A 24978-nucleotide genomic window follows, 5' to 3' on the forward strand; every position below is an offset into this window, starting at 1 on the left:
AAAAGACATAAAGAAAAAAGAAAAAGACACAGTGGGTCGGACAGGGCATCGAGGTACGGAGAAAAATACAAGATAAGGGGTGAGTTTGGGGTGGGTGTGGACGGCAGGGAGGAGGTGATGCCCTTGGCTGCGGGGTGGTCGACGCGTGGTTCTCGCACATTTGCGGGCACGGGGACGCAAATGCCAAGGCCTGCAGGCAGGAGAGTGCTAGGCCGGCAAGGGGAGACCAGTGTGGCTGGAAAGGAGCGGGCAGGGAGCAGAGGAGGGGGAGCCCAGGTCAGAGACGCAGCTGTGGCGGACTGGGCCCTCCAGGGCTCACCCCGCGCCCTAGCAGGGCCCCAGCAGCGGCGCCGCACCCAACATGGCGGCGGCGCAGGGCACGCCGGCTGGCGAGCGGAAGTGCGTACGCCAGGCGCCGGAAGTGGCCGGAGGCCCCGCCCCCTGCCGGGGTGTCTGTGGAGCCGTGGACGCGCCGGCTTTGAGCATCCCTGGCGGCCCAGGGGGAGGCCCTGGGGCTGCGGCTTCCGCGGCCGCGGCCCCGCCCGCCTTCGGCATGGCCAGCTCCGGAGAGGTACGGCCGGCGCCTCTCTCCGCTCTCCTTCCTGCCCCGCGGCCTTGGCTCCGCTCGGGCCTTCCCATCCCGCCTCGGTCGCCCTTGCGTCCTTTCCATCCAGCCCCCTGGCCCGCTCCATCCTTCCCGTCCCGACCACGGCCCGGCTCTGTGCTTCCCACCCTGACCTCGACCCCTGCCCCGGTCGCGCTTGGCCCTTTCCACCCCAACCCTGGCGTCGGCCGCGTTTGGTCCTTCCTGCCCCGACCCTGGCCTCGGCCTCGCCTGGTCCTTCCCATCCCTACCCCGACCTTGCCCCTTCCCCATCCTTGCCTCGTCCCGCCCCTCAGGCCGTGCTCACCCTGTTGCGAAGGCACAAGCTCTCTCCCCGTGGGTTTTCCATCCCTTTCCCAGCCCCGCAGTCGTGATCGCCAGAGTTCTTCCCCGCCTCTGCGCCCCCAGAGTTTCCATGCTCCTGGAGTCCTCTCAGGCCCTTTTCCCACGCCCCTGTACCTGAGCTCAGCCCTTGGAGCCGTGAGACGTTCGTCTTTCATGTCCACTCTGCACCTCATCCTCTATCTCTGAATGCTCAGTTTCAGCCCACTTTTCTCTGCGCCTGCTTGTTGTGTGGCTTGGGGGGGTAATGGAGGGAAAGCCATTTTACCTGGGAGACTTCTGGCTTACCCCGGAATTCCCTTCCCCAGTGCTCCACAGGTCTGGGTTTGAGTCCCTGTAATGTGGTGTAAGGTATTTTATCTGCAGACCTGGGTATGGGGATCTGGACTCTGACTAGTGTCTTTCCATCTGTTGCTTCCTGCCTATGTGTGTGTACTTGTGGGCACATGCGTGTCTGTTTATCATCTGGGACTTGGACCTTTGAGTGCACTGCCTTAGGGTCTTACCTGTGCTCTGGGGAACAGGAGTCAGAGGTTCAGGTGTTTTCTTCGAAACGGATGGGGTGGGGTTGCTGACAGTTCCTCTTCTTTTGAGGTGAGTTTGGCTTAGAGGTGGCATCCCGATTGAGGGGTAGGGTGTGGGATACACCTGCAGCCTGGTGGTGGGATTGAAGGGCCAGAAAGCCACAGCTCTTTGAGGAATAGTTATGGAGTCGCCTGGCTGTGTTAGCAGATTCCAGGTAGTGGTGTGTACTGGCTGGAGTTGGGGGGCTGGACCTTGGTTTCGTGGGGCCCTAGCACAAAGGGCCGTCTGCTCCTTGAAGCACGTGCGATGACCTGGCCAGTGAAGCCTCTTGTTACTTCGTGGACGGCTCGTTCTACTCTGCACGTGGAGATCAGGGTCCCCTCTGGGGTGTTCTATTTATTACCTTTTTTTTTTTTTAAGATTTTATTTATTTGCGAGAGAGAGAATGAGAGACAGAGAGCATGAGAGGGAGGAGGGTCAGAGGGAGAAGCAGACTCCCCGCCGAGCAGGGAGCCCGACGCGGGGCTCGATCCAGGGACTCCAGGATCATGACCTGAGCCGAAGGCAGTCGCTTAACCGACTGAGCCCCCCAGGCGCCCTATTTATTACCTTTTTTTTTTTTTAAAGATTTATTTATTTATTTATTTGAGAGAGAGAGAATGAGAGACAGAGAGCATGAGAGGGAGGAGGGTCAGAGGGAGAAACAGACTCCTTGCCGAGCAGGGAGCCCGATGCGGGACTCGATGCGGGACTCAATGCGGGACTAGATCCAGGGACTCCAGGATCATGACCTGAGCCGAAGGCAGTCGCTCAACCAACTGAGCCACCCAGGCACCCCTATTTTTATTTTTTTAAAGATTTTATTTATTTATTTGAGAGAGAGAGAATGAGAGAGCACATGAGAGGGGGGAGGGTCAGAGGGAGAAGCAGACTCCCCGCCGAGCAGGGAGCCCGATGCAGGACTCGATCCCGGGACTCCAGGATCATGACCTGAGCCGAAGGCAGTCGCTTAACCAACTGAGCCACCCAGGCGCCCTATTTATTACCTTTTTTTTTTTTTTTTAAGATTTTATTTATTTGAGACAGAGAATGAGAGACAGAGAGCATGAGAGGGAGGAGGGTCAGAGGGAGAAGCAGACTCCCCGCCGAGCAGGGAGCCCGACGCGGGGCTCGATCCAGGGACTCCAGGATCATGACCTGAGCCGAAGGCAGTCGCTTAACCGACTGAGCCCCCCAGGCGCCCTATTTATTACCTTTTTTTTTTTTAAAGATTTATTTATTTATTTATTTGAGAGAGAGAGAATGAGAGACAGAGAGCATGAGAGGGAGGAGGGTCAGAGGGAGAAACAGACTCCTTGCCGAGCAGGGAGCCCGATGCGGGACTCGATGCGGGACTCAATGCGGGACTAGATCCAGGGACTCCAGGATCATGACCTGAGCCGAAGGCAGTCGCTCAACCAACTGAGCCACCCAGGCACCCCTATTTTTATTTTTTTAAAGATTTTATTTATTTATTTGAGAGAGAGAGAATGAGAGAGCACATGAGAGGGGGGAGGGTCAGAGGGAGAAGCAGACTCCCCGCCGAGCAGGGAGCCCGATGCAGGACTCGATCCCGGGACTCCAGGATCATGACCTGAGCCGAAGGCAGTCGCTTAACCAACTGAGCCACCCAGGCGCCCTATTTATTACCTTTTTTTTTTTTTTTTAAGATTTTATTTATTTGAGACAGAGAATGAGAGACAGAGAGCATGAGAGGGAGGAGGGTCAGAGGGAGAAGCAGACTCCCCGCCGAGCAGGGAGCCCGACGCGGGACTCGATCCAGGGACTCCAGGATCATGACCTGAGCCGAAGGCAGTCGCTTAACCGACTGAGCCCCCCAGGTGCCCCATTTATTACTTTTTTTTTTTTAAAGATTTATTTATTTATTTATTTGAGAGAGAGAGAATGAGAGAGAGCACATGAGAGGGGGGAGGGTCAGAGGGAGAAGCAGACTCCCCGCCGAGCAGGGAGCCCGATGCGGGACTCGATCCCGGGACTCCAGGATCATGACCTGAGCCGAAGGCAGTCGCTTAACCAACTGAGCCACCCAGGCGCCCCATATTTATTACCTATTGATACATAGTTTGCACAGCATAAAATTCACAGTTTTCTTTTTTTTTTTAAGATTTATTTATTTATTTATTTATTCATGAGAGACAGAGAGAGAGAGAGGCAGAGGGAGAAGCAGGCTCCCAAGGAGCTTGGAGCCCAATGTGGGACTCGATCCCAGGACCCTGAGATCATGACCTGAGCCGAAGGCAGACACTTAGCCGTCTGAGCCACCCAGGCGCCCTAAAATTCACAGTTTTAAAGTGTGTGTGTGTTTAAAATAAGCTTTATGCCTAACATGGGGCTTGAACTCACAACCCTGAGATCTAGAGTTGCATGCTCCATCGAATGGCCAGCCAGGCGCCCCAAAGCAGTTTGTTTGTTTTTTTTAAAGATTTTATTTATTTATTTGACAGAGAGAGACAGCCAGAGAGAGAACACAAGCAGGGGGAGTGGGAGAGGGAGAAGCAGGCTCCCCGCCCAGCAGGGAGCCCGATGCGGGGCTCGATCCCAGGACTCTGGGATCATGACCTGAGCCGAAGGCAGACGCTTAAGGACTGAGCCACCCAGGCGCCCCATCCCCAAAGCAGTTTTAAAAAAATATATTCACAAGGTTGTGCAACTCTCCCCACTATAGGATTCCAGAATGAGGTGGTCTGATTTTGAAAGTCATTACCAGCTTTAAAATGTAGAGTCCCAGATTACTCCCAGAGTTTCTGGGAGTAGGGGTCTACATTTCTTGTAATCCTTCAAATGATTCTGAAGTGGTGATCTGTTGACTCACCTGGTTCTGTGCTGCTTTCTCTTGGAAATGAAAAATAGATCCCTGTTCCGGAGCCGTTCTTGGCCTAGTGAGGAGATAAGCAAGCCGGCAAACCGGGGCAATTCATCAGATGAGGCTGGAAGGAGAGGAGGATCCCTGGTACCGCAGGGGAGGGGCAGGACCCGTCTGGCTGGTGCTGGGAGGGCTTCACTGTGTTTGAGGCTTTGAGCCCAAGTTCTGAAAGTAGCAGTTTTCCTGTGTGGTGGCATGTCTAGTGGAGGGAACAGCTTATGGGAAAGCTTGGAGGCATGGCGCAGGGCACATTCCAGAAATTGCCAACTAGAGAAGCAGAGACCTAGGAAGCGGGACAGAGTGTAGAGTGGAAACCCATACAATCGTGCACCTCTTCCGACTGACCCTGTGATTTAACAGTTTTTATAATGCAAAATATGCTATATATAACAATTTCACATCGTGACGGTGCACTGTGATGAGTCTTTCTGTTGTACCCACTGCCCCGTTATTTATTTATTTATTAAAGATTTTATTTATTTATTTGACAGAGAAAGAGAGAACACAAATAGGCAGAGTGGCAGGCAGAGGGAGAGGGAGAGGCAGGCTCTCTGCCGAGCAGGGAGCCAGACGCGGGGCCCGATCCCAGGACCCCAGGATCATGACCTGAGCCGAAGGCAGCCGCTCAACCAACTGAGCCACCCAGGCGCCTCTGCCCCATTATTTAAAGAATTTTTTTTTCCATTTAGTGTTTATTCTTTTATGTTTTTTTAAGTAAGCTTTATGCCAAACGTGGGGCTTGAACTTAGAACCCTGACATCAACATGCTCCACTGACTGAGCCAGCCAGGCGCTACCCCCCGCCCAATGCCCTGTTTCCTAGTTAACACGTGACCAATCTCGTTTCATCTCTGTCTCTCCCTTTGGCTTATTTACATCAGTCCAGACATCTCATCAATTGGTTTGTGAATCCTGTGATTTCTTTGGGTACCTGACTGGTAAACATCTGGGAGGGGGGATGTTTTTTGGGCAGGTACTGAAGTTTCAGTACTTAATTTTTCTTTTCTTTTTCTTCCTTTCTTTTTTTTTTTTGCTTCAATTCTTAAAAAAAATTGTGAAATGTTACATTCTGAGAAGTGCATTAAACTCTTTTTAACCCTTACACTTCAAACCACCTATAAGCGGTCATCATCTGGTTCTAGCCATATGGTTCCCAGATGCACCTGAGAGACCCCCATCTGTCCTCATCCCTGGATTGATTTTCCGCAGACCACATGGGATGCCTGTCCAGGACCTGACAGGAAGCCCCAGCAGCCCTTTTCTTGTGGAGGGAAGGGCAGTTTCAGCTGATCAGGCCCAGCCTGAGTCTGATGTCAGGCTCCTTACCCTTTTATTTTTTTTTAAGTAAGCTCTCCGCCCACTGTGGGGCTTGAACTCACGACCCCAAGATCGATAGTCACCTGCTCTACTGACTGAGTCAGCCAGGCGCCCCTTACCTAACGGTTTTGAGATGGAGAATGGGTCTGCCTTAGTTCCCCCGAGGCTGAGAACACATCGTTCTGAGAGGCGGAGGGAAGCAGATGCCATATACGGGTGTGTGTGGAGGTGGGAATTCTCCGGGCCACAGTTTTGTTTCACTCCTTTCCCAGGGAGCACTCCTTGTTTGCTGTTGGCCTCTGCGGAGCTTCTGCCTTTCCTAGGGAAAAGGTGTGTGTGTGGACTTAGAAACCACAGGACGTTGGCTTGGAAAGTCTGGGTTCCAGGCAAGAGACTTGACTATTGCAAACCCGGCAGCCACCTCCCAGGATCGGCCTTTGGAGACCAGGGGGACCCAGCTGCTCCCAAGTGCCTGCAGGGGTCTGGCCTCAGGGCAGCATTTAGGAGCATGTGGGGAAAGTCATCTTGTGGGGTGTGCTGAGACTGGACAGAGGGGGCTGGAACTGAGTTCCTGCCTTTTTTTTTTTCTTTCTTCTTAATGTAACTTCTAGGTGGTTTTTTTTTTTTTTTAAGATTTTATTTATTTATTTGAGAGAGAGAATGAGATAGAGAGAGAGAGCATGAGAGGGGGGAGGGTCAGAGGGAGAAGCAGACTCCCCGCTGAGCAGGGAGCCCGATGCGGGACTTGATCCCGGGACTCCAGGATCGTGACCTGAGCCGAAGGCAGTCGCTTAACCAACTGAGCCACCCAGGCGCCCACTTCTAGGTGGTTTTAATGGTATCTTTTTTTTTTTTTTTTTTTAAATGTGAGCTCCATGCCCAATGTGGAGCTCAAACTCACAGCCCTGAGATCAGGAGTCACATGCTCTACTGTCTGAGCCAGCCAGGTGCCTCTGTAACTTCTGGGTGGTTTTAAGAGAAATTCAGTATTAGTAGTATAGTGTGGACATTATATGATGCTGGAGCTTCTTACACTGTTTTGCCCTGTGTTCTCATTGCTCCCAGAAGGCATTCTTACTTTGATAAATCTGCACATAGGGGGATGAGGAGAGGTTTGTCTCAGGCTGCTCAGCGGATTCAAGCCATTCCTCGCTCTTGCCCCTAGGCCCTCTCCCTGCCAGAGCCCTGTTGCCAACCTTGCCTGATAAGGATCCCTCTGGTTTGAGCCTCTCCCTGCAGACCGAGTCCCTAGGTCTGGGGTAGGGTCTGGGAACCTGATCCCCACGACTGGCTCTGGGAAGCACTGAGCTAAGTAAAGTCACTAATGGTTGAGAACACTAGCCCCTTGGACTTGGGTGCCCTTGCAGACCTTGGGAGTAACGAGACAGGATTGAAGGCACCTCAGATGGAAAGGGGAGCAGTGAGGGCACATCTGGCTGCTGCCTCTTACGGAGGAGGGAACGTGGAAAGGACCAATGCTGTTAACCAGGTGGGAAATATTTGTTGAGGCCCTTTCCCAGGCCTGGGGAGGGCTTGGCAGGCCGTGGAGCTTGTCAGGACCGAGTAGAGGGGCGCCACAGTCCGAGTGCCCGGGAAACCCCTGGAGGCTGCGTGGGGCTTGCGCCCGGCTCTCGCGCCCCGGGGTTCATGGTTGCCATGGCAGCAGCAGGGCTTTCCAGGCCTCGGCGCTTCCATCCCTGCAAATATGTGCAGAAGGAAAGTCAGGCCGGAGGAGGAGGGCTTGCAGACAGAATCTCTGGAAACGGCAGGGGAAATAATCCTGGGTGCTCTCTCCTGGGAGCAGTCATACAGGCACCCCCTCAGTGAGGACGGTTTGGGGGGGCCTGGATCCCTCCTGGGGAGTGCTGGGAAGATACAGGGATCCCTCCCCACCACGGAGAGCCTGCAGTTCCTTTGTCCTTGATTTGGGGATTTCATGTCCCACCCACCTGGGTTGAACCCCCCTCCCTCTCGGTTGTACACATCAACCAGGAATGGCGGAAGGCCCAGGTTAGGGAAGAAAACCTTTTGCAGATAGCTGCTGGAACAAACTGAAATGTGTGGACATCTTGTGGGAGGTACAACGCGAGTTCCTAGCCAGAAAGTGTGATAAGGCAGGGTGGCTCCCTGTTAGCTAGTAAGTAGTACTGATCTTAATGTCATGAGTAGATGCTGTTTCTTTTCTTTTTTTTTTTTAAAGATTTTATTTATTTGATAGAGAGACAGTGACAGAGGGAACACAAGCAGGGGGAGCGGGAGAGGGAGAAGCAGGCCCCCCGCGGAGCAGGGAGCCCGATGCGGGGCTCGATCCCAGGACCCCGGGATCATGACCGGAGCCGAAGGCAGACGCCCGACGACTGAGCCACCCAGGTGCCCCTAGGTGCTGTTTCTTATTCATAAGGACTTGATAGTTTCATTCTTCTGGCTTTTCTTGCCCTTAATGCCAGTGCTGGGACTAGCTGCCCCCGGCCACTGGCTGAGGGCTTGATATCCATCACAGCAACCCCGAGAGGTAAAGTCACTGTTGTTAGCCCCAGTTCTTACTGTTTCTTGATAGAATTCTCCCACCCAAGTGTTTTAAGAATCCAGTATGACGTTGGGACAGCGGGAGAATAGCAGCTTTCACAAGCGGACAGCCCTGGCCAGTGGTCCTAAGTTGAGTCTGAAACATGCCAGACTTGATAGCAGACCTTTAGTAGGAAAAAATCCCTTAAATTTGGAAAAGAATTGAAGTTTCATTTTGAATCTCTTACTTTTGGCGAGAGATCCTAGTGTGCAGATCTAAAAGGGGCTTTTGGGGCGCCTGGGTGGCTCAGTTGGTTAAGCGACTGCCTTCGGCTCAGGTCATGATCCTGGAGTCCCTGGATCGAGTCCCGCATCGGGCTCCCTGCTCGGCGGGGAGCCTGCTTCTCCCTCTGACCCTCCCCCCTCTCATGTGCTCTCTCTCTCTCTCATTCTCTCTGTCTCAAATAAATAAATAAAATCTTTAAAAAAAATGAAAATAAAAAAAATAAACGGGGCTTTTGAAGAGTATCATGGCTTCTTGCTCTGCAGTTAAGATTTTTGGTAAAAGCACCTTCTTTCCCACAGACTATGGCGAGGGCTGCTCTTGGCACCTGTCCTTGGTTGAGGAGGCCAGGATGAAGGCCACCCTTGGGGATCCCATGGGAATTCAGTGTTGCCCTTATTTTCAGGACACATCCAACGATGACGACATGCCCCCTGCAGCAGCCGCCATGGTGGTGGGCGCCCACCTTCTCGGCTTCTCGGATGAGATCCTGCTGCACATCCTGAGCCACGTCCCCAGCACAGACCTGGTTCTGAACGTCCGGCGCACCTGCCGGAAGCTCGCGGTGCTGTGCCTGGACAAGAGCCTCACCCACACCGTGCTGCTGCAGAAGGACTATGAGGTGAGGCAGGGGTTGCAGGGGTGGGACAGCCCACATGCCCACCTGAGGACTAGCATAGCTGGGCAGTGGGGCGCCGTGTGGCTGGTGACAAAGGGGCCGGCGCTCAGAGTCCTGACTGGCTCAACCTCTGAGACACATGAGGTGATGAAAGTTAGAGGCCGAGAGTTGTGGGTAGCGGGCCACCCAGTCGGGGGGCATCCGGCAGATGCCCAGGAGTGGGTTCTGGAACTTTCTCGGTGGTGTGGGGAGGCACCATCTTACCCTCCAGCAGCTGCGTGTGGGCCTTCAGCTGCCTTGCGCCCTCCTGGCCGGGCTTCTAAGTGTCCGTTCTTCTGATGGGTGGGACAGATGTTGCCTTGTGCTTTTACCTGGCCTGGGTAGGGTGCTGGGGTGTCCACAGTGCTGTTTCCATCCAGGGCTGGGCTGTTCCTATATCCTCTTTCCAGAAGCCACTGTGTAGGACTTTTTCTTGTAGACTTCTGGGAGTTCTCTTGTACTCTGGATCCTTTTTCAGATACCCGTATTGTGAGTATTTTCTCTCAGAGTCCGTGGTTTGCCTTTCTGTTTTTTGTTTTTTTTTTTTAACAGTATCTTTTGAAGAGAATAAGTGTTTAAGTTGAAGTGCAATTTATTGATATTTTTCGAGTTCATATTTTTTGTAATCTGTTGAAGAAAACTGTTAGACCTGAGGTTGTGAAGATTTTCTGCTACGTTGTCTCGTAGAAGCTTTATAGCTTTAGCTCTTACGGTAAGTGTGCGATCCCTGTTGTGTTAATCTCTATATGTGGTGTGAGGTAAGGATCAAGGGTTCCTTTCTTTGCATACGGCTCTTCAGTTGTTCCAACATCACTTATGGACACGGTTGTCCTTTCCTCAGTAAGTGCTTTGCAAGTTTTTTAATTATGTTTTTACATTTTAATTCCAGTACAGTTAACATACAGTGCTATATTAGCTTCAGGTGTACATCACCTGGTGCTCACCACAAGTGCACTCCTCAGTCCCCCTGCCTCCCCTCTGGTCACCATCACTTTGTTCTCTGTAGTTAAGTCTGTTTCTTGATTTGTCTCTCTTTTTCCCTTCGCTCTTTCGTTTCTTAAATTCACATATGAGTGAAATCATACAGTATTTGTCTTTCTTGGACTTAACTTCACTTAACATTAAGCTCTCTAGCTCCATCCATGTTGTTGCAAATGGCAAGGTTTTATTCCTTTTTATGATTGCCTTGCAACTTTTGTTGAAAGTCAGTTGATGACACAATCTTAAAGATAACAATAGAGGTCTTGACTGGAACCCAAATTTTAGGAGACTGTGGGAGGGGTTCCTAACTGTTGTCACTGGCTGTGAAGCTATGCATTTGAACCCCGAGTGAGGCCCCTCCAGAGCTTGGTTCTCTCTGTGAGAGCATGCTGTGCTCCTCTCTGCTGGGAGAGTGTGGGTGTGCGGGGAGGCTGAGCTGACTCCCCAGAGCCAAGGTCAGGCTTCCTGCCCGGGAGAGTTCTTTCCTGGAGAGGGAGGGACAGGTGCCCCCAGCGCAATGTCGCAGCACCGTGTATCTGGAGCATTGGAGATGCTCGTGTCCTGCGCGAGTCTACCTGAGAGAAGTGATCGGGATGCACGCACACCATGCGCACGGGCGCTCCAGGCAGTGTTGCTGCTGAAGGCCTCCTTGGCAGCGGCCAGGACGTCCTGCTGTTGGCCCCCGGGTTCCCTCACTAGACGTACCGTGGCTCACCTGAGCAGTCCACGGTAGGTGTTGGAGGAATACTTAAGATGTGAAAATGCAGATGATGTAAAGGATCAAGTTTTCAGGGCATGATTCCATCGTGTGATTCGGAAAATCCCAAGTCAACATAACATGTACCATCCTGGCTGTTTTTAAGTGCGTGTTGCTGTATGTTACGCGGTGCATCCATTTGTGGTGATGTGCCAGAGCTTTGCCATCACCCCGAACAGAAACTCTGGATCCTGTGAGCAGTGACTCCCTATTCACCTCCCCCCAGCTCCTGGTAACCTCTGTTCTGCTTTCTGCTAGTGAATTCGCCTCTTCTGGGTAATTCGTGTAAGTGGAATCACACAACATGGGATCTTTTAGGACTGGCTTCTTTTCCCTTGGGTGACGTCCTCAAGGTTCACCCACGTTGTGGCGTGTGTCAGAGCTTTGCTCCTTTCCGTGGCTACATAGTCTTTCCTTGTATGTGCAGACCATGTTGGTTCTGTCTGTCGGTGGGCGTTGGGTTGTTTCCGTCTCCTGGGACTAGTGCTGCTGTGAACATTGGGGAGCGGGGAGTGAGTCCCTGTTTTTCCCGTTCCCTCAGGCGCACGCCTAGCAGGGGAATTGCCGGGTCACATGGTCACTCCGTGTTTAGCTTTTTGAGGAACCAGCACACTTTTCCACACCAGCTGCACCGTTTTTACATTCCCGCCTAACTGGGGCCTCTTGACCGTTGGCCTGTGGTAGGTGAGCGTGTGGGAGGGGGAGGAGGGGCCAGCTCTCCCCTCCAGTGTCTCCCCTCCGCTGGACTGGTGAGGCCCTGAGTGTCGTGGGGGAGGGCGCGACCTGAGGGGTAAAGGCGAAGGAGTCGCCTGGGTGTCTTCAGCCCCTTTCCTTCCTTGACCACCCCGCCCCCCATTCCCGGCCTCTCCTGCAGGCGAGCGAGGACAAAGTGAAGCAGCTGGTGAAGGAGATCGGCCGGGAGATCCAGCAGCTCAACATGGCCGGCTGCTACTGGTTGTCGGGTGCCACTATCGAGCACGTGGCCCGCTGCCGCAGCCTGGTCAAGGTGAACCTCTCGGGCTGCCACCTGACCTCCCTGCGCCTCTCCAAGATGCTCTCGGCCCTGCAGCACCTGCGCTCCTTGGCCATCGACGTGAGCCCCGGCTTCGATGCCGGCCAGCTGAGCGGCGAGTGCAAGGCCACGCTGAGCCGCGTGCGGGAGCTCAAGCAGACGCTGTACACGCCCTCCTATGGCGTCGTGCCCTGCTGCACCAGCCTGGAGAAGCTGCTGCTCTACTTCGAGATCCTGGACCGCACGCGCGAGGGCGCCATCCTCTCGGGCCAGCTGATGGTGGGCCAGAGCAACGTGCCCCACTACCAGAACCTGCGGGTCTTCTATGCGCGCCTGGCCCCGGGCTACATCAATCAGGAGGTGGTGCGGCTCTACCTGGCCGTGCTCAGCGACCGCACGCCCGAGAACCTCCACGCCTTCCTCATCTCTGTGCCTGGCAGCTTCGCCGAGAGCGGGGCCACCAAGAACCTCCTGGATTCCATGGCCCGCAACGTCGCGCTGGACGCCCTGCAGCTGCCCAAGTCCTGGCTCAACGGCTCGTCCCTGCTCCAGCACATGAAGTTCAACAACCCGTTTTACTTCAGCTTCAGCCGCTGCACGCTGTCCGGCGGCCACCTGATCCAGCGGGTCATCAACGGCGGGAAGGAGCTCCGCAGCCTGGCGAGCCTGAACCTCAGCGGCTGTGTCCACTGCCTGTCCCCGGACTCCCTGCTCCGCAAGGCGGAGGACGATATCGACAGCGGCATCCTGGAGACGCTGGTGGCATCCTGCCGTAACCTGCGCCACCTCAACCTCTCGGCCGCCCACCACCACAGCTCCGAGGGCCCGGGCCGCCACCTCTGCCAGCTGCTGGCCCGGCTGCGCCACCTGCGCTCCCTGTCCCTGCCCGTCTGCTCCGTGGCCGACTCGGCGCCACGGGCCGACCGCGCGCCCGCCCAGCCCGCCATGCACGCCGTGCCCCGCGGCTTCGGCAAGAAGGTGCGCATCGGCGTGCAGTCCTGCCCCAACCCGTTCTCGGGGCAGGCGGGCCCTCAGCCTTCCTCCGTGTTCTGGTCTCTGCTGAAGGACGTGCCCTTTCTGGAGCGCCTCGAGCTGATCGGGTCCAACTTCTCCTCCGCCATGCCGCGCAACGAGCCCGCCATCCGCAACTCCCTCCCACCCTGCAGCCGGGCGCAGAACGTCGGGGACTCAGAGGTGGCCGCCATCGGGCAGCTGGCGTTCCTGAGGCACCTGACGCTGGCCCAGCTGCCCAGCATCCTGACGGGCTCCGGGCTGGTCAGCATCGGCCTGCAGTGCCAGCAGCTGCAGTCGCTCTCCCTGGCCAACCTGGGCATGATGGGGAAGGTGGTCTACATGTCCGCCCTCTCGGACATGCTGAAGCACTGCAAGCGGCTGAAAGACCTCAGGTGAGGGGGCTCTGGCAGCTCCTCTGCGGCCTCGGTGGGCCCCTTGGAGGCGTGAAAGGCGGCGGGGGGGACGTGGGTAGCACGGCCTCTCATTCGGCAAATGTTTGCGCACCTACTGCCCGTCTGCCGAGATGGGCTGAACGAGGGGCGGGCTGGCCTCCAGTGGCTGAGAGTCTGGGCGGGGCCAACAGGGGCCCCACAGGCGGTGACCGGACAGGGGGGCAGCAGTGGGCGGAGTCCAGGGAGGCAGGCGGGAGGCAGGGATGCGCTCGAAGATGCTACTGCGCGTGGTCTTGCTCCGTCCTCCTGACAGCCCCGCGAGGTGGCTATTTTTGCTCCCATGCAACAGCTGGTAAGCGGGGCAGCCGGGAGCTGAACTCGGGGCTTTCTGTCTGACTTTGTGCATTGTCGGAGCTACGAGTCTGTGAGCTGGGAGACTCGAGGCCGAGGCTTGCTGGGAAAGCAGGCAGCATGTGCTGCAGCCCCCGCGGTCTTGCAAAAACGCATGTGTCCCGAAGCACAGGCGAGGTGGGGTGGGGAACCAGGTGAGGTGAAAGGACTTCAGCTGGTGCAGGGGGGCGGGCCGATTTCTGGTTGGGAGAGGCCCCCCCAGGAGGGGCTGGGATGGAGGAGCTGGAGAGGGCCGCCGAAGCGGGGGCCGCACGTGGTTGGGAGATGACGGTGGCCTGGGGCAGGAGGCAGGCTGGTCGGAGAGAGTGAGGGCAGAACCCACCAGGCCCTTGTCACAGGGGCCCAGACGCGGAGTGGACTCTACCGAATCGAGCTGTGGAGTGAGGGGGGCTCTCGTGAGGACCCAGCGTTTAAAGGGGAAGAGCCTCTGTTGACTCGAGACGTGTTTGAAAATCTTGACAGATCTGATCTTGCAAAATTGCACTGTTTCCTAGAAACTACTGGAAAGGTATGGCGGCAGCGGACCCCAGCTCTCGCCTCAGGTTGGGGAGGAAGTGGCGGCGGAGTGTGGATCTGTTAGCTGATCTCTCAGTCAGGCTGGAGCTGAGGGGTGGACGGCTGGGTGGGGGCGGCGCCAGGGGCCCTGAGACGAGTGTGTCATTGTCCGCTCGACGGTCCGTGCGCACTTTGTGCCTTTGGTGAGGTCAGGTGCTCAGCCAGGGACTTCTGGGCACCGTCTGGTTTAATCCCCGGGACAGCCCTCCGTTGTTCCCATTTCACAGACGAGCCGGTGGAAGCTTGAGGGAGGAGTTGAGGTTCACCCAGCTCAGTCTCACTCCAGAGCTTGACCTTGGCCCCGGAGCCGTGCAAAATGGAGACTCTGTGTCCTTTGCCGACCTCCACGCTCCCCTCAGAAGGTGTCATGTGACAAGAAATGGGCCAGATTTGCATTGGAGCTAGCAGGGGCTTCGTGGCTCACACCCCGGAGCCTTGCACAGCTCCGCCGCAGACTGCCTCCGCTTCCCCTCCAAGCGCAGTATGGACACTGAGGCTCCCTGAGGCCTTGCTCATCGGGGGCTGAGAGGCCCAGGGCCCAACCCCAGCCTTCCACGCGGCAGAGCAGGTGTTTTCCTGCCATGTTGGATTCACGCGCCCTGGATTCGCAGCTTGGGTCCTCAGCCCGAGTGTCCTCAGAGCCCCGTATTTGGGAGTTGTTTATGCCGTGTCCTGCGTGTTCCAGTTACATTTGCTTTGAGAACCTGCTTTGAGCCAAGGTTAACTTCATTCGAGTTTTATTGTCCAGTGTCTGTGAGACCCTGTAGCCACGTGCAGAGCTGCGGGTGCTGGGCTCTGGCTGTGCCTCCCCAGACGCTTCCGGAGCTTGCCCAGAGGTCATACAGGAGGTCGCGAGAGGGTTAAGGGCGTGCGATGGGCAGAGTTGCTGTTCCCGTTGCAGGGCCTTTGGGACCCTCTGTCCTGCTCCAGGTGGGCCCGGCACTCCTGGCCACTGGCTTCCCAGGGCTCGCGGGAGTGAGGACTGCAGGCCTGCTCTTTGCTTCTTGACGCCCCCCCTCCGCCATGTTCCTTTTCCTGCCCACCTCTGCCTCATGGCCCTCATCGAGTCCTCTGTGTTACTTTCTCCGGCTTGGGCACTTCTGCTGGGGTGGGGTGGAGGAGAGGCCCTGACCGCAGCAGCCAGCCCCCTCCACCACCCCCTGCACGGGATGGGCCTTTTCGACTTCTGAGGTGCCCACGCTTGCCTTCTTACCTGTTTGTTTGTGACACCAGGAATCCGCGACCTCTCTGTTCACTGGTTCTTTCTGTCCAGCACCTTGTCCCTCCTTGCTTCTTCCTGTGCCTTTGCTATCATGTCACTGGCCTTTCTGGAAGAAGTGGTGGTAAGTGCATGGTCAGGAGGCCACATGTCACTGGAAGGTGCGAACAGATCCCTACATTTTTTTTTTTAAGATTTTATTTATTTATTAGAGAGAGAATGAGAGACAGAGAGCACAAGAGGGAAGAGGGAAGAGGGCAGAGGGGGAAGCAGACCCCCCGCTGAGCAGGGAGCCCGATGTGGGACTCGATCCCGGGACTCCAGGATCATGACCTGAGCCGAAGGCAGTTGCTTAACCAACTGAGCCACCCAGGCGCCCCGGATCCCTACATTTAACAAACAGAAGACTCTGCAGGTCTGCGACCCTGCTAACCTACGGGAGTCTGTGATTAGGAATTGAATGTTCCTTAATGAGGGGAGGCTGAGTGAGCATTTGAGGTCGAATATCACCAAATTCGGAGTCAAAGTATTTTTGGATCTCTCATCTCTCATCTTTGCCATCAGTTTTTTTTTTTTGCCTTCTTGCCAGCCCATTAAGCCTTGTACCTTTTCTTTTTTTTTTTTTTTTTAAAGATTTTATTTATTTATTCATAAGAGACAGAGAGAGAGAGAGGCAGAGGGAGAAGCAGGCTCCCTGCCAAGCAGGGAGCCCGATGCGGGACTCGATCCCAGGACCCTGGGATCATGACCTGAGCCGAAGGCAGACGCTTAACCATCTGAGCCACCCAGGCGCCCATGCCTTGTACCTTTTCTGACTGGACTGTGGTCACACCGTTTGGTCATCATCGGGGAGTGTTGGATAAAAACGGAAACTGATGAAGGTAAAATAAAGTAACACAGTCATGTAATTCAGCAAGTCAGAGTAGTCGAAATCTCTCCCCCAAACACCTGCCTCACTCCAGAGCGTTCCGTGTCTGGTGCCTGTAGGACCGCGTGGAGACAGCAGGTGCTCCCGGCTCCCTGGGATGCTGGCCCCTCCACCTCGGGCAGAGGGCAGTGGGCGTGGCGTCTGAGCTGGTTCCCCTCCCCCCCCCCCCCCCCCCCCCCCCCGCCCCGGCACTCCCAGGTCCTTCACCTGTGAAGTGGGGCTGGTAAGCCCAAAGGAATTTGTACCTGTAAGGCCTACGGAACAGGGCTTGGCACCTGCGGTCCCCGTGATGGTTCTTTCTCCATCTAACAAATATGTGAACACCTGTTATGCTGGGTTCTGTCCTGGGCAGAGAGATCCTTGTCCCTGGGGAGCTGACATTCCAGTGAGGAGAGCGGGCCAACAGTGCACGGAAGAAAGAATGTGGTTTATGAGAGAGTAAGGGATGCTGGGGAGAAGGAAGCAGAGCGGGCTGAGGGATGAGGGAGGGCAGGCGGTGGTGAGCGTCATGAAGGTGAGATTTGAGAAAAGATTCCACGAAGTTGAGTTAGCAAAGTACAACCTGGGAGGAACATTCCAGCCGGGCGGAGCGGCACGGAATTCAGTGTCTGTGAATCACAGGCGACTTACGTTTGAACGAGTTAACATGAAATAGACTCAGGCATGCAGTTTCTCAGCGGTACGAGCCACGTTTCAGGTGCTCGGCGAGCGCACACGTTCTTGGCTGCTGCCGTGGACAGGGCACATGTGCGGAACGTTCCTGTCTGCACGGAAGGTTTTGCTGGACAGAGCCGAGTCCGTGCCAGGGCCCAGCGATGGGCTGTGCCGGGTGTTTCAGGAGCAGCCAGGGGCCCGTGTAGCTGGAGGGGAGCAGAAGGGCAGGTGACCCTGCTGTGTCCAAACAGATGGGCGGGGCAGGAGGCTCTTCAGGGAGAGATTGGAGTTTGCTGGTTGATCGGATCCCTGGGGCGGGTGGGGGGGGGTCAGGGTGGGTCCCGATGGTGCAGAGGCATTTGGCCCGAGCAGTTGCGCTGATGCGGCACCATCAGTGGACAGGGGGAGGCTGTGTGGCTCGGCTGCGCGCGTGCGCGCCGGAGTCTGTGAGGCCGTGGGGTCACTCAGCAAGAGTCAGGGGGTGGAGGGAGTCAGCAGAGCCGACTGAGCAGGAGCCGGCGGGAGGGCGGGCAGGGCTGAGGTGGCAGACGGAGCCAGGAGGTGTCCCGGGAGCTACGGGAAGGGCTGGGGGTGCCGACTGCGGTCGCATTCTGCTGGCAGACTTGTCACGGCTGCCGGGTGCTTTTCCCGCGCGTCCAGGTTTGACTCCTGTAACATTTTGAACAACCCCAGGAGTAGAGCTGTTGTCCCATTTTGCAGATGAGGAAAGTGAGGCCCAGAGGGCTGAGGAGCTTGCCTAGGTGATACAGCTGGTCTGTGGGCCCCTGGCCGCGCGTCCTGCCTCCCGGCGCCGGGGAGCATCGAAGAGCGGGACACAGCAGCATTTGGTGGTCACCGAGTGGCTTCCCCGGCTGGAATGTGATCCTTGTGGTGAGGTCCTCCCTGGGAGCAGGGCCATGCATGCATGATGGGTTTTGTGGCTGGGGCGGCCCGCAGGACCCGGGATAAATGGGTTTTGTAGGTCAGCCCGAGAACTTGACTGCCGCTCATAATGGACTCTCTGTGCACGCCGGCTGCTGAGAACCATGTCTGATCAGAGCTGGGGACTGCCTGTTCAGAACAAACACCACTTCCTAAAATGCGGCCAAATGGCCCCGTTCCTCTGGATTTCTGCCTTCTGCGGCAAGCCGAGCCCAGGGAGGCTGGAGTGAAAGGAGCAGGTGGTACTTGCCCGCCTGCCGCGCGCAGGAGCCGCAGAGAAGAAATGTTGCTCCGAGCCCGGGAGAGACTGGCACGCTGCTTCTGGGGCCGCCTCCCTGGGCAGCCCCTGCTCTTCCCAGTGGGAGGTCCCCGGCCGGCCAGCTGCGGCCACCACTGTCCCCATCAGCGAGGCCCATCAATTTGAGCTTTGTGCCCGCCGGGACTCCTGGCCGGGAGCTGCATCCGTGCAGCCAGGGCCGCTCCTGCGGGGAGGTCGGGCAGGAACACGTCGTTCCGAGGCGCACCTTGGCAGAGAGAGGGTTACAGCCTGCACAGAGAAGGGCACCTTCTTTCCCAAGACTGATTAAGCCCTGCCTCACAGGGGAGGGAGGGGAAAACATTACCTTGAGTCACCCTGGGCTGCTCATGACCTCAGAACCAGGGCAGCGTCTGGGCGGAAGTGAGAGGGCTGGTTTGGACCCAGGCCCCGGAGGCTGTGCCAAGTCTGCCCCAGAGGCCTCGGCCCCGCTGGAGGTGGGTGGGCAGATGGGGGTGCTCCCTGAGCACCTTCCTGTGTCCACAGAGCCATGGGGAGACCAGGCTGCCTCTCAGGGAGCGGGCTCCGGAGGCCAGATCCTCACTGGTTGGAAGGTTGAGGCCTGGCTGCGAGGGAGCAGGACCACGGGCCCCCCAAGGCGAAGGTGATTGTGGCGGATCATTTTTGTCATCCCCAGCCCCACCGGGCTGGGAGCGGAAGGGAGGTTTGGACGTGTGGGCCCTGCCTGTCCAGGCAGCTGGTGGAGTGGACAGGCCTGCCCCCATCCCAAACACCTGTTGCAGGCGGCTTCCTTCAGAGTGGGAGAGCCTGGAAGTGGTCGGCTAGCTGAAAACTGCTGTTTAAAAGCGTGTGTGAACACAGCACTCACACACTGCTTACTGGGTTTGTAACCGAGATCTGGGGCGGGTAGCGTGGACCCACAGCGCCATCTAGTGACCAGGGCGCCCCAGGCCCGTGCTTCCTTTCCTGCCGCCTGCCCCAGGGGCAAGCCTGAGCCGCAGGCCCCGGTCTGCACTTCCGCCCCTCCCGTTTTCCCACCTTCAGGTCTGCAAAGGGATGCTTACCTCAGGACTTTGAAGAGAATAATTTGTTTTTGAAAGAATGCAAGAATGTGTTCAAACATTTTCTCTTTTAAAAAAATTTGCATTCCTAACTGGGCTGACATTTGCTTGCTGTCTGGGCCCTGCGTGACTTCGGTTGTCACCTTGTCCTTGCTTGGGGTGCATTAGGACTGCACACAGCCACCTTCGCATCTCTGAGGGGCACCGCTCTCTGCTCGTGCCTCTCTGAGTTCTTGCTTTAAGGATGGAATTCATTCAGTGGGGTCTGGGGTAAGGCCTGGGCTCCACATCTAGTGCATGGCCCATTTGGGTCTTGTTGGGCTTTGAGGACTGGGGGGCCATCCCATGCCCTACACCCAGTCCCGGTCGGATCAGCCTCTCAGGATGTTGCTGCATTCAGAGTATTTGGGGTCTCTCTCCCCTTGGGGGCTGGGACAGGACACTCTGTCCCCAGTGCAGACCTGCCGCCTTGTGGTTGTGGGTGTGGGCATTTCTTGCTCATCCTAGGAACTTCTTTTATGAGCACTGCACTGTCCCGCGGCGCAATCCCCGCATGTACGTGCGGTGCTGTGCCTCTGCATGGCCTTCTTGTAAGGAGCCCGCCGCTGGATCAGAGCCCCCTTGTCCAGCATGACCTCATCCTAACGCCATTGCATCTGCAAAGACCCTGTTTCCAAGGAAGGTGTGTTCACGGGTGCCAGGGGTTAGGACTGTGACATATCTGGGCGGGGAACACAACTCCCAGCAGCTCCCCTCTCCCTCCTCCTAGTTCTTGGCCCTCCTCCTGGCAGCTCCTGGAATCCTGTTAGCTTCCCCCAGCCCTCCCTTCTTCCACTGGCTCTCACTCTAGAGGGCCCCTGTGGCCTGTGGCCCAGTGTCCTGCCACAAATCCGGCGTCTGCTGGTTCCACAGCCTGTTCCCAGCTGGTGCTGAACTGCTGTGTCAGTTTTCCTCAACGCCTCTAACGGTGTGTCCCCAGCACATCACTCTGCTCGGAACTGCTCTGTCCTCTGGGCTTTGCGTCTGGGTGTGCAGAAAGGTCTGGAAGGGTTTGGAGCGTTGTCCTCCACTCCGCGTTCCCGGGTCTTGCTCTCGTCCCTGTGGCGGGAGAGTCAGGGCTGACCCCAGCGCTCCCTCCTGCCCGTGCCGAGGCCCTGCCCCGTGGCCAGTGTGGCTCTTGCCGTCTTTTCCTGTCTGTCTCTCTAAAGCAGGTCTGACCTGGGTGGATCCCCAGTTTTTCTTTGGTGGTTGTCCGCAGCTGAAGTCCTGGCTTTGTAGCTTGGCTCCCCGCTACAGGACTGTGGATCTGCCCGGTACCTCCCCACCCTTCCCCGTGTGGCCAGAGCGGCCCCGGCCCCGCCTGACTCGGGCGCCTCTCCCACCCCAGCCCCCAGATCCCCTCCCTGTCCCTTGGCATTGCTCCGTGCATCGCAGGCGAGCAGTGATGTGTGACAGGGACCGTATCTAAGTACATCTCCCTGCTCCCTCGCCCGGCAGGTCAGCATTTGAGGTGGGGGGGGGGGTTGCTGAGCAGGCAGGGCCGCAAACGTGGTGGCCTCTAGGCTCCGAGCAGTGACTTGGCCGGGGTCTCTACAGTGGCTGGCTGCTTGCGTCGGGCCTGCGGCGTGCCCCCCCAACTCGGGCTCACTGTCCTGTCCCCCCACAGGTTGGAGCAGCCGTACTTCAGTGCCAACGCCCAGTTCTTCCAGGCGCTGAGCCAGTGCTCCGCACTGCAGCGTCTCTGCCTGGTGTCGCGCAGTGGCACGCTCCAGCCCGAGGCCGTGCTGGCCTTCATGGCGCATTGCCTGCACGTCGTCGTGTGCCACATGTTCACCGGGGAGTCCCTGGCCACCTGCAAGAGCCTGCAGCAGTCCCTGCTCCGAAGGTGAGTGCCGAGGGCGGGCCGGGCGCTGGGGGCGGCCCGCCGCCGGGTGGCTGCCCCCTCGGGCTCCGCGCGGAGCCCAGCGGTAGCTTCACGGACGTAATGCCTGCAGAGATGGCCTGAGAACAGACTGGCTGCCCTTCCCGCCGTGCCTCACCTCCCGGGCACTCCCTCTGCCACACGCCGATTTCTGCACGTTGAGGCGCAGAAGTACTCTCTCCATGCCCAGCTTGCTGCCCCTGCGGTACCGTTCTCCAGATGCGGGGTACCAGGACCGGTCAGCCTGCAGACCTTCGCGGTCCCTCAGCCCCGTCCCTGGACCTTTTCTGTTCCAGGGTTTGATGCAGAACCGCTCCTCACGCTCGTGGTCACGGCTCCTTAGCCTTGTTCGGTCTTTGACAGTCCTCAGTCTTTCCTGGTCGTTCATGACCGTGACACTTGTGAAGAACACTGGCCGGGTGTTTGGTAGAACGTCCATGAGTTTGGACCAGAAATCCACGGAGGTGACGCCGTGTCCTCAGTGTGCTGTGCCCGGGGACACAGGGTGTTGGCATGTCTTCTCGTTGGCGTCTGCGTGTTTCTCGGCTGTGAAGTCACATTATTCCTTTGGCTTTTTTCTTTGAAGATTTTATTTATTTATTTGAGAGAGAGAGGGACAGAAAGTGAGTGGGAGAGAGAGGGAGAGAGAATCTGAAGCCAACTCTGAGCTTTGAGCACAGTCGTGGGGCTCGATCCCACGACTGCAAAATCACGACCTGAGCCGAAACCAGGAGTCGGACGCCCAACCAACTGAGCCACCCAGGCGTCCCCATCTTTCCTTTTCTAATTAACAAGCATCTTGTGGAGAGACACTTTGTGAGAGTCTGCAAATACCCTTTTCTGTCGGAGTTTTATCTGCTGATTTTAGAGTCCATCGATGGATCTTGCCAGTGACAGTTGTTACTTTGATATTTGGCTAATGACTGTTTTCAGTTTCTTTCATTCCTTCTAGATTTGTTACTGGGAACTGTGCTCTTTAAAGGAACCTGTCCCTTCTCCACATTTACTTACTTAACATTTCTTTATGTTAGTACAGACTCATGGATGTTTATCTTATTCAGTGGGTTTTCATCATGCTCACACTGTTCATGTGGTTGCACATATTGTTCCAGATTTGGCCGTGGGGGTGTTCTTTCAGACTGGGTCCTGTGCCCTTGAAATATGCCCCTTCCTTTTCTGAGCACGTCCTTCCTTCCTGTCACTATCACACATTCCAGTCCCAGGCCTGAAACCAACCATTTCTTCGTGGAGCCTGGCTCCTTTTATTGGAGGGTGGAATTAGAAACCGAGGTTGGGTGTTGGGTGTGCTCACTGGGCTGGGGTGTCATTGCCTCCAGGCCCCCTCGTGGACAGAGCGGGAAGTTCATCTGCGTGTGTTCTTACACACACACGCACACACACCCACACCCACACCTGTACTTCCTTATCACCCGTTTGCATCGACATTAAAAATGAGTTCATACTGATGCCTTGCATCCCAGCCCAGTATCCCAGAGTTCCTGCAGGCTCCCCCTCCTTCGTCATGACTTACCCGCCGTCGGTGAACAGCCTGGCTGTCACCATCCACAGTGTGTTTGCTGGTTCATTCTGCTCTAGTGCGCACACGTAAGGCAGTTTTGAAAATCCAGCTCACTGCCTGGAGGGTAGTATGTGTTCACGCTCTTGCCCGATGCTTGTGGTATCCTGCCTTCCAGAGTTACCCAGGATCGTTATGTGCTTCCCACCCCCTTCAGTGTGGTTGCGTCGCTTGTTTGTAATGCAGTCAGGTTCCCTTATTACTGCATTATATTGCATCGGGGATTCACACCACGTCCTGGTAGGTTTGATTTGTCCGGGGTTTTGGTATGTCAAGCCTCGCTGTGACTCAGAGTCGGTTCTCTATCAAGTGGCGTCCTTGGAGAAGTGCCGCCTGTGTCCCCTTCCCTCCACCTTGCCGCCCCTGCAGACAGGTGGTCTTGTCACTTCTTGGTTATTCTTTCCGTATTTTTTTGCACAAATGAATGGATAGTATTTTCTATTTATTTATTTTTAATTTTTTTTATTTTTAAAGATTTTATTTATTTATTTGACAGAGACACAGCGAGAGAGAGGGAACACAAGCAGGGGGAGTGGGAGAGGGAGAAGCAGGCTTCCCGCTGAGCAGGGAGTCCGATGCGGGGCTCGATCCCAGGACCCTGGGATCATGACCTGAGCCGAAGGCAGACGCCCAGTGACTGAGCCACCCAGGCGCCCCAAGTATTTTCTATTTCTTATATGAGCTTTGCTTTCTTCCTTAATGATGTGTATGTTGGAGTTCAGTTTGTACCGCTATTGCTCACTCTTCTTACCGCTCTGCATTGTTTGTTCATTGTGGTAAAATATACATAACACAGTTTCCCTTTTTTTTTTTTTTTTTTAAGATTTTATTTATTTATTTGAGAGAGAGAGAATGAGAGAGAGCACATGAGAGGGGGGAGGGCCAGAGGGAGAAGCAGACTCCCCGCCGAGCAGGGAGCCCGATGCGGGACTCGATCCAGGGACTCCAGGATCATGACCTGAGCCGAAGGCAGTCGCTTAACCAAGGTCGCTGAGCCACCCAGGCGCCCCCACAGTTTCCCGTTTTAACTGTGAAGTGTATAATCCAGGGACATCGAGCCCATGCATGCTGTTGTGCAGCGGCCCCCACACCCCCGATTTCATCTTCCCAAACGGAGGCTCTGTCTGCGTGAACACTAACCTCCCAGCCCCTGCCCAGCCCCGACTCCCACCATCTACATTCTGTCTCTGCGAGTCTGATGGCTCCAGGGACCTCGTAGACATGGAACCTCAGCTCTGGCTTCTTCTGCATTCCCTTAGAAATTTATTTTAAGGGCGCCTGGGTGGCTCAGTTGGTTAAGCGACTGCCTTCGGCTCAGATCATGGTCCTGGAGTCCCGGGATCGAGTCCCACATCAGGCTTCCTGCTCAGCAGAGAGTCTGCTTCTCCCTCTGACCCTCCCCCTCTCCTGCTCTTTGTCTCTCATTCTCTCGCTCTCAAATAAATAAAAAATCTTAAAAAAAAAAAAAAAAAGAAATTTATTTTAAGAAGCTTAAAAAAAATAGAAATAAAAGATCATGTATTGATTAAAGTGTAGCTCCTCAGACTTGCTGAACCTACCAGTATGAGTTTGCTTTTCAAATCCCCAGGGGCACTCAAGGGCACGGGGCTTTGTTTCTGTGTGTTTGTCACACCCACAGACGTGTAGCACTGACGTGGCTGTGTGGCCTGTGCTTTTCATCCGACGTGGATTTGAGCTTTGTTGTTGCCCTTCGCTGGGGCTGTTTCGTTCCTGCCGAGTGCTGTGTGTGCTCATCCTCCCAGTGGATTCGTCACATTTTGCCTATCTGTTGTGCCGATGGGTATTCGGGTTGTGTCCCGGTTTCCTCTATCCCCGGGAAGGTCCTCGTGCAGGCTCCCCCACGTGCAGTCTGCAGATTCCTAGAAGGGAATGTGTTCACTTAGCGTGTGTTCAAGAAGATGCCCAAATGCTCTCCAAAGTGATGCTCCCAAGCCCCGCTTCTGCTTGCGGGCTGTGAGAGTCCCTGCCCCATGTCCTTGTTGCACTCCTTTGTATCGTTGGACTTTCAAATTTTCCTGGTCTCCAGGGTGAGGATGGCCCTCCTGCTGTCCACGCTTGGGTCTCATCTGTTCCCAGCGAGCATCGTCTGCTGTGTTTATCA

The 24978-nt window shown here is 56.0% G+C and overlaps 1 protein-coding gene across 8 annotated transcripts in view; it reads left to right on the forward strand.

Moving 5' to 3' along the window:
* The first annotated feature begins 405 nt into the window (after window positions 1–405).
* Window positions 406–24978, forward strand: part of FBXL18 (F-box and leucine rich repeat protein 18) — a 67357-nt gene continuing 42784 nt past the window's right edge. Inside the window, exons 1-6 of one of the 8 annotated variants that reach the window (XR_010412045.1) lie at window positions 407–571; window positions 8905–9120; window positions 11769–13312; window positions 16131–16378; window positions 17800–17970; window positions 21026–21163. Coding sequence is in view for 5 of the 8 variants with exons in the window: in XM_054507710.2 (XP_054363685.1) it covers window positions 554–571; window positions 8905–9120; window positions 11769–13312; window positions 21026–21244 (1997 nt within the window). In the remaining 3 variants the exon portion in view is untranslated. Of the gene's footprint in view, window positions 572–2754; window positions 3352–8904; window positions 9121–11437; window positions 11579–11768; window positions 13313–16130; window positions 16379–17799; window positions 17971–21025; window positions 21245–24978 lie in introns of those variants that run through there. The other 7 variants (XR_010412046.1, XR_010412047.1, XM_054507710.2 and 4 more) reach the window with 7 other exon arrangements.

Source organism: Mirounga angustirostris, unplaced genomic scaffold, assembly GCF_029215605.1.
Source record: "Mirounga angustirostris isolate CCGP_5_RB_7025 unplaced genomic scaffold, mMirAng1.0.hap1 SCAF_5, whole genome shotgun sequence".
Taxonomy (NCBI): domain Eukaryota; kingdom Metazoa; phylum Chordata; class Mammalia; order Carnivora; family Phocidae; genus Mirounga; species Mirounga angustirostris.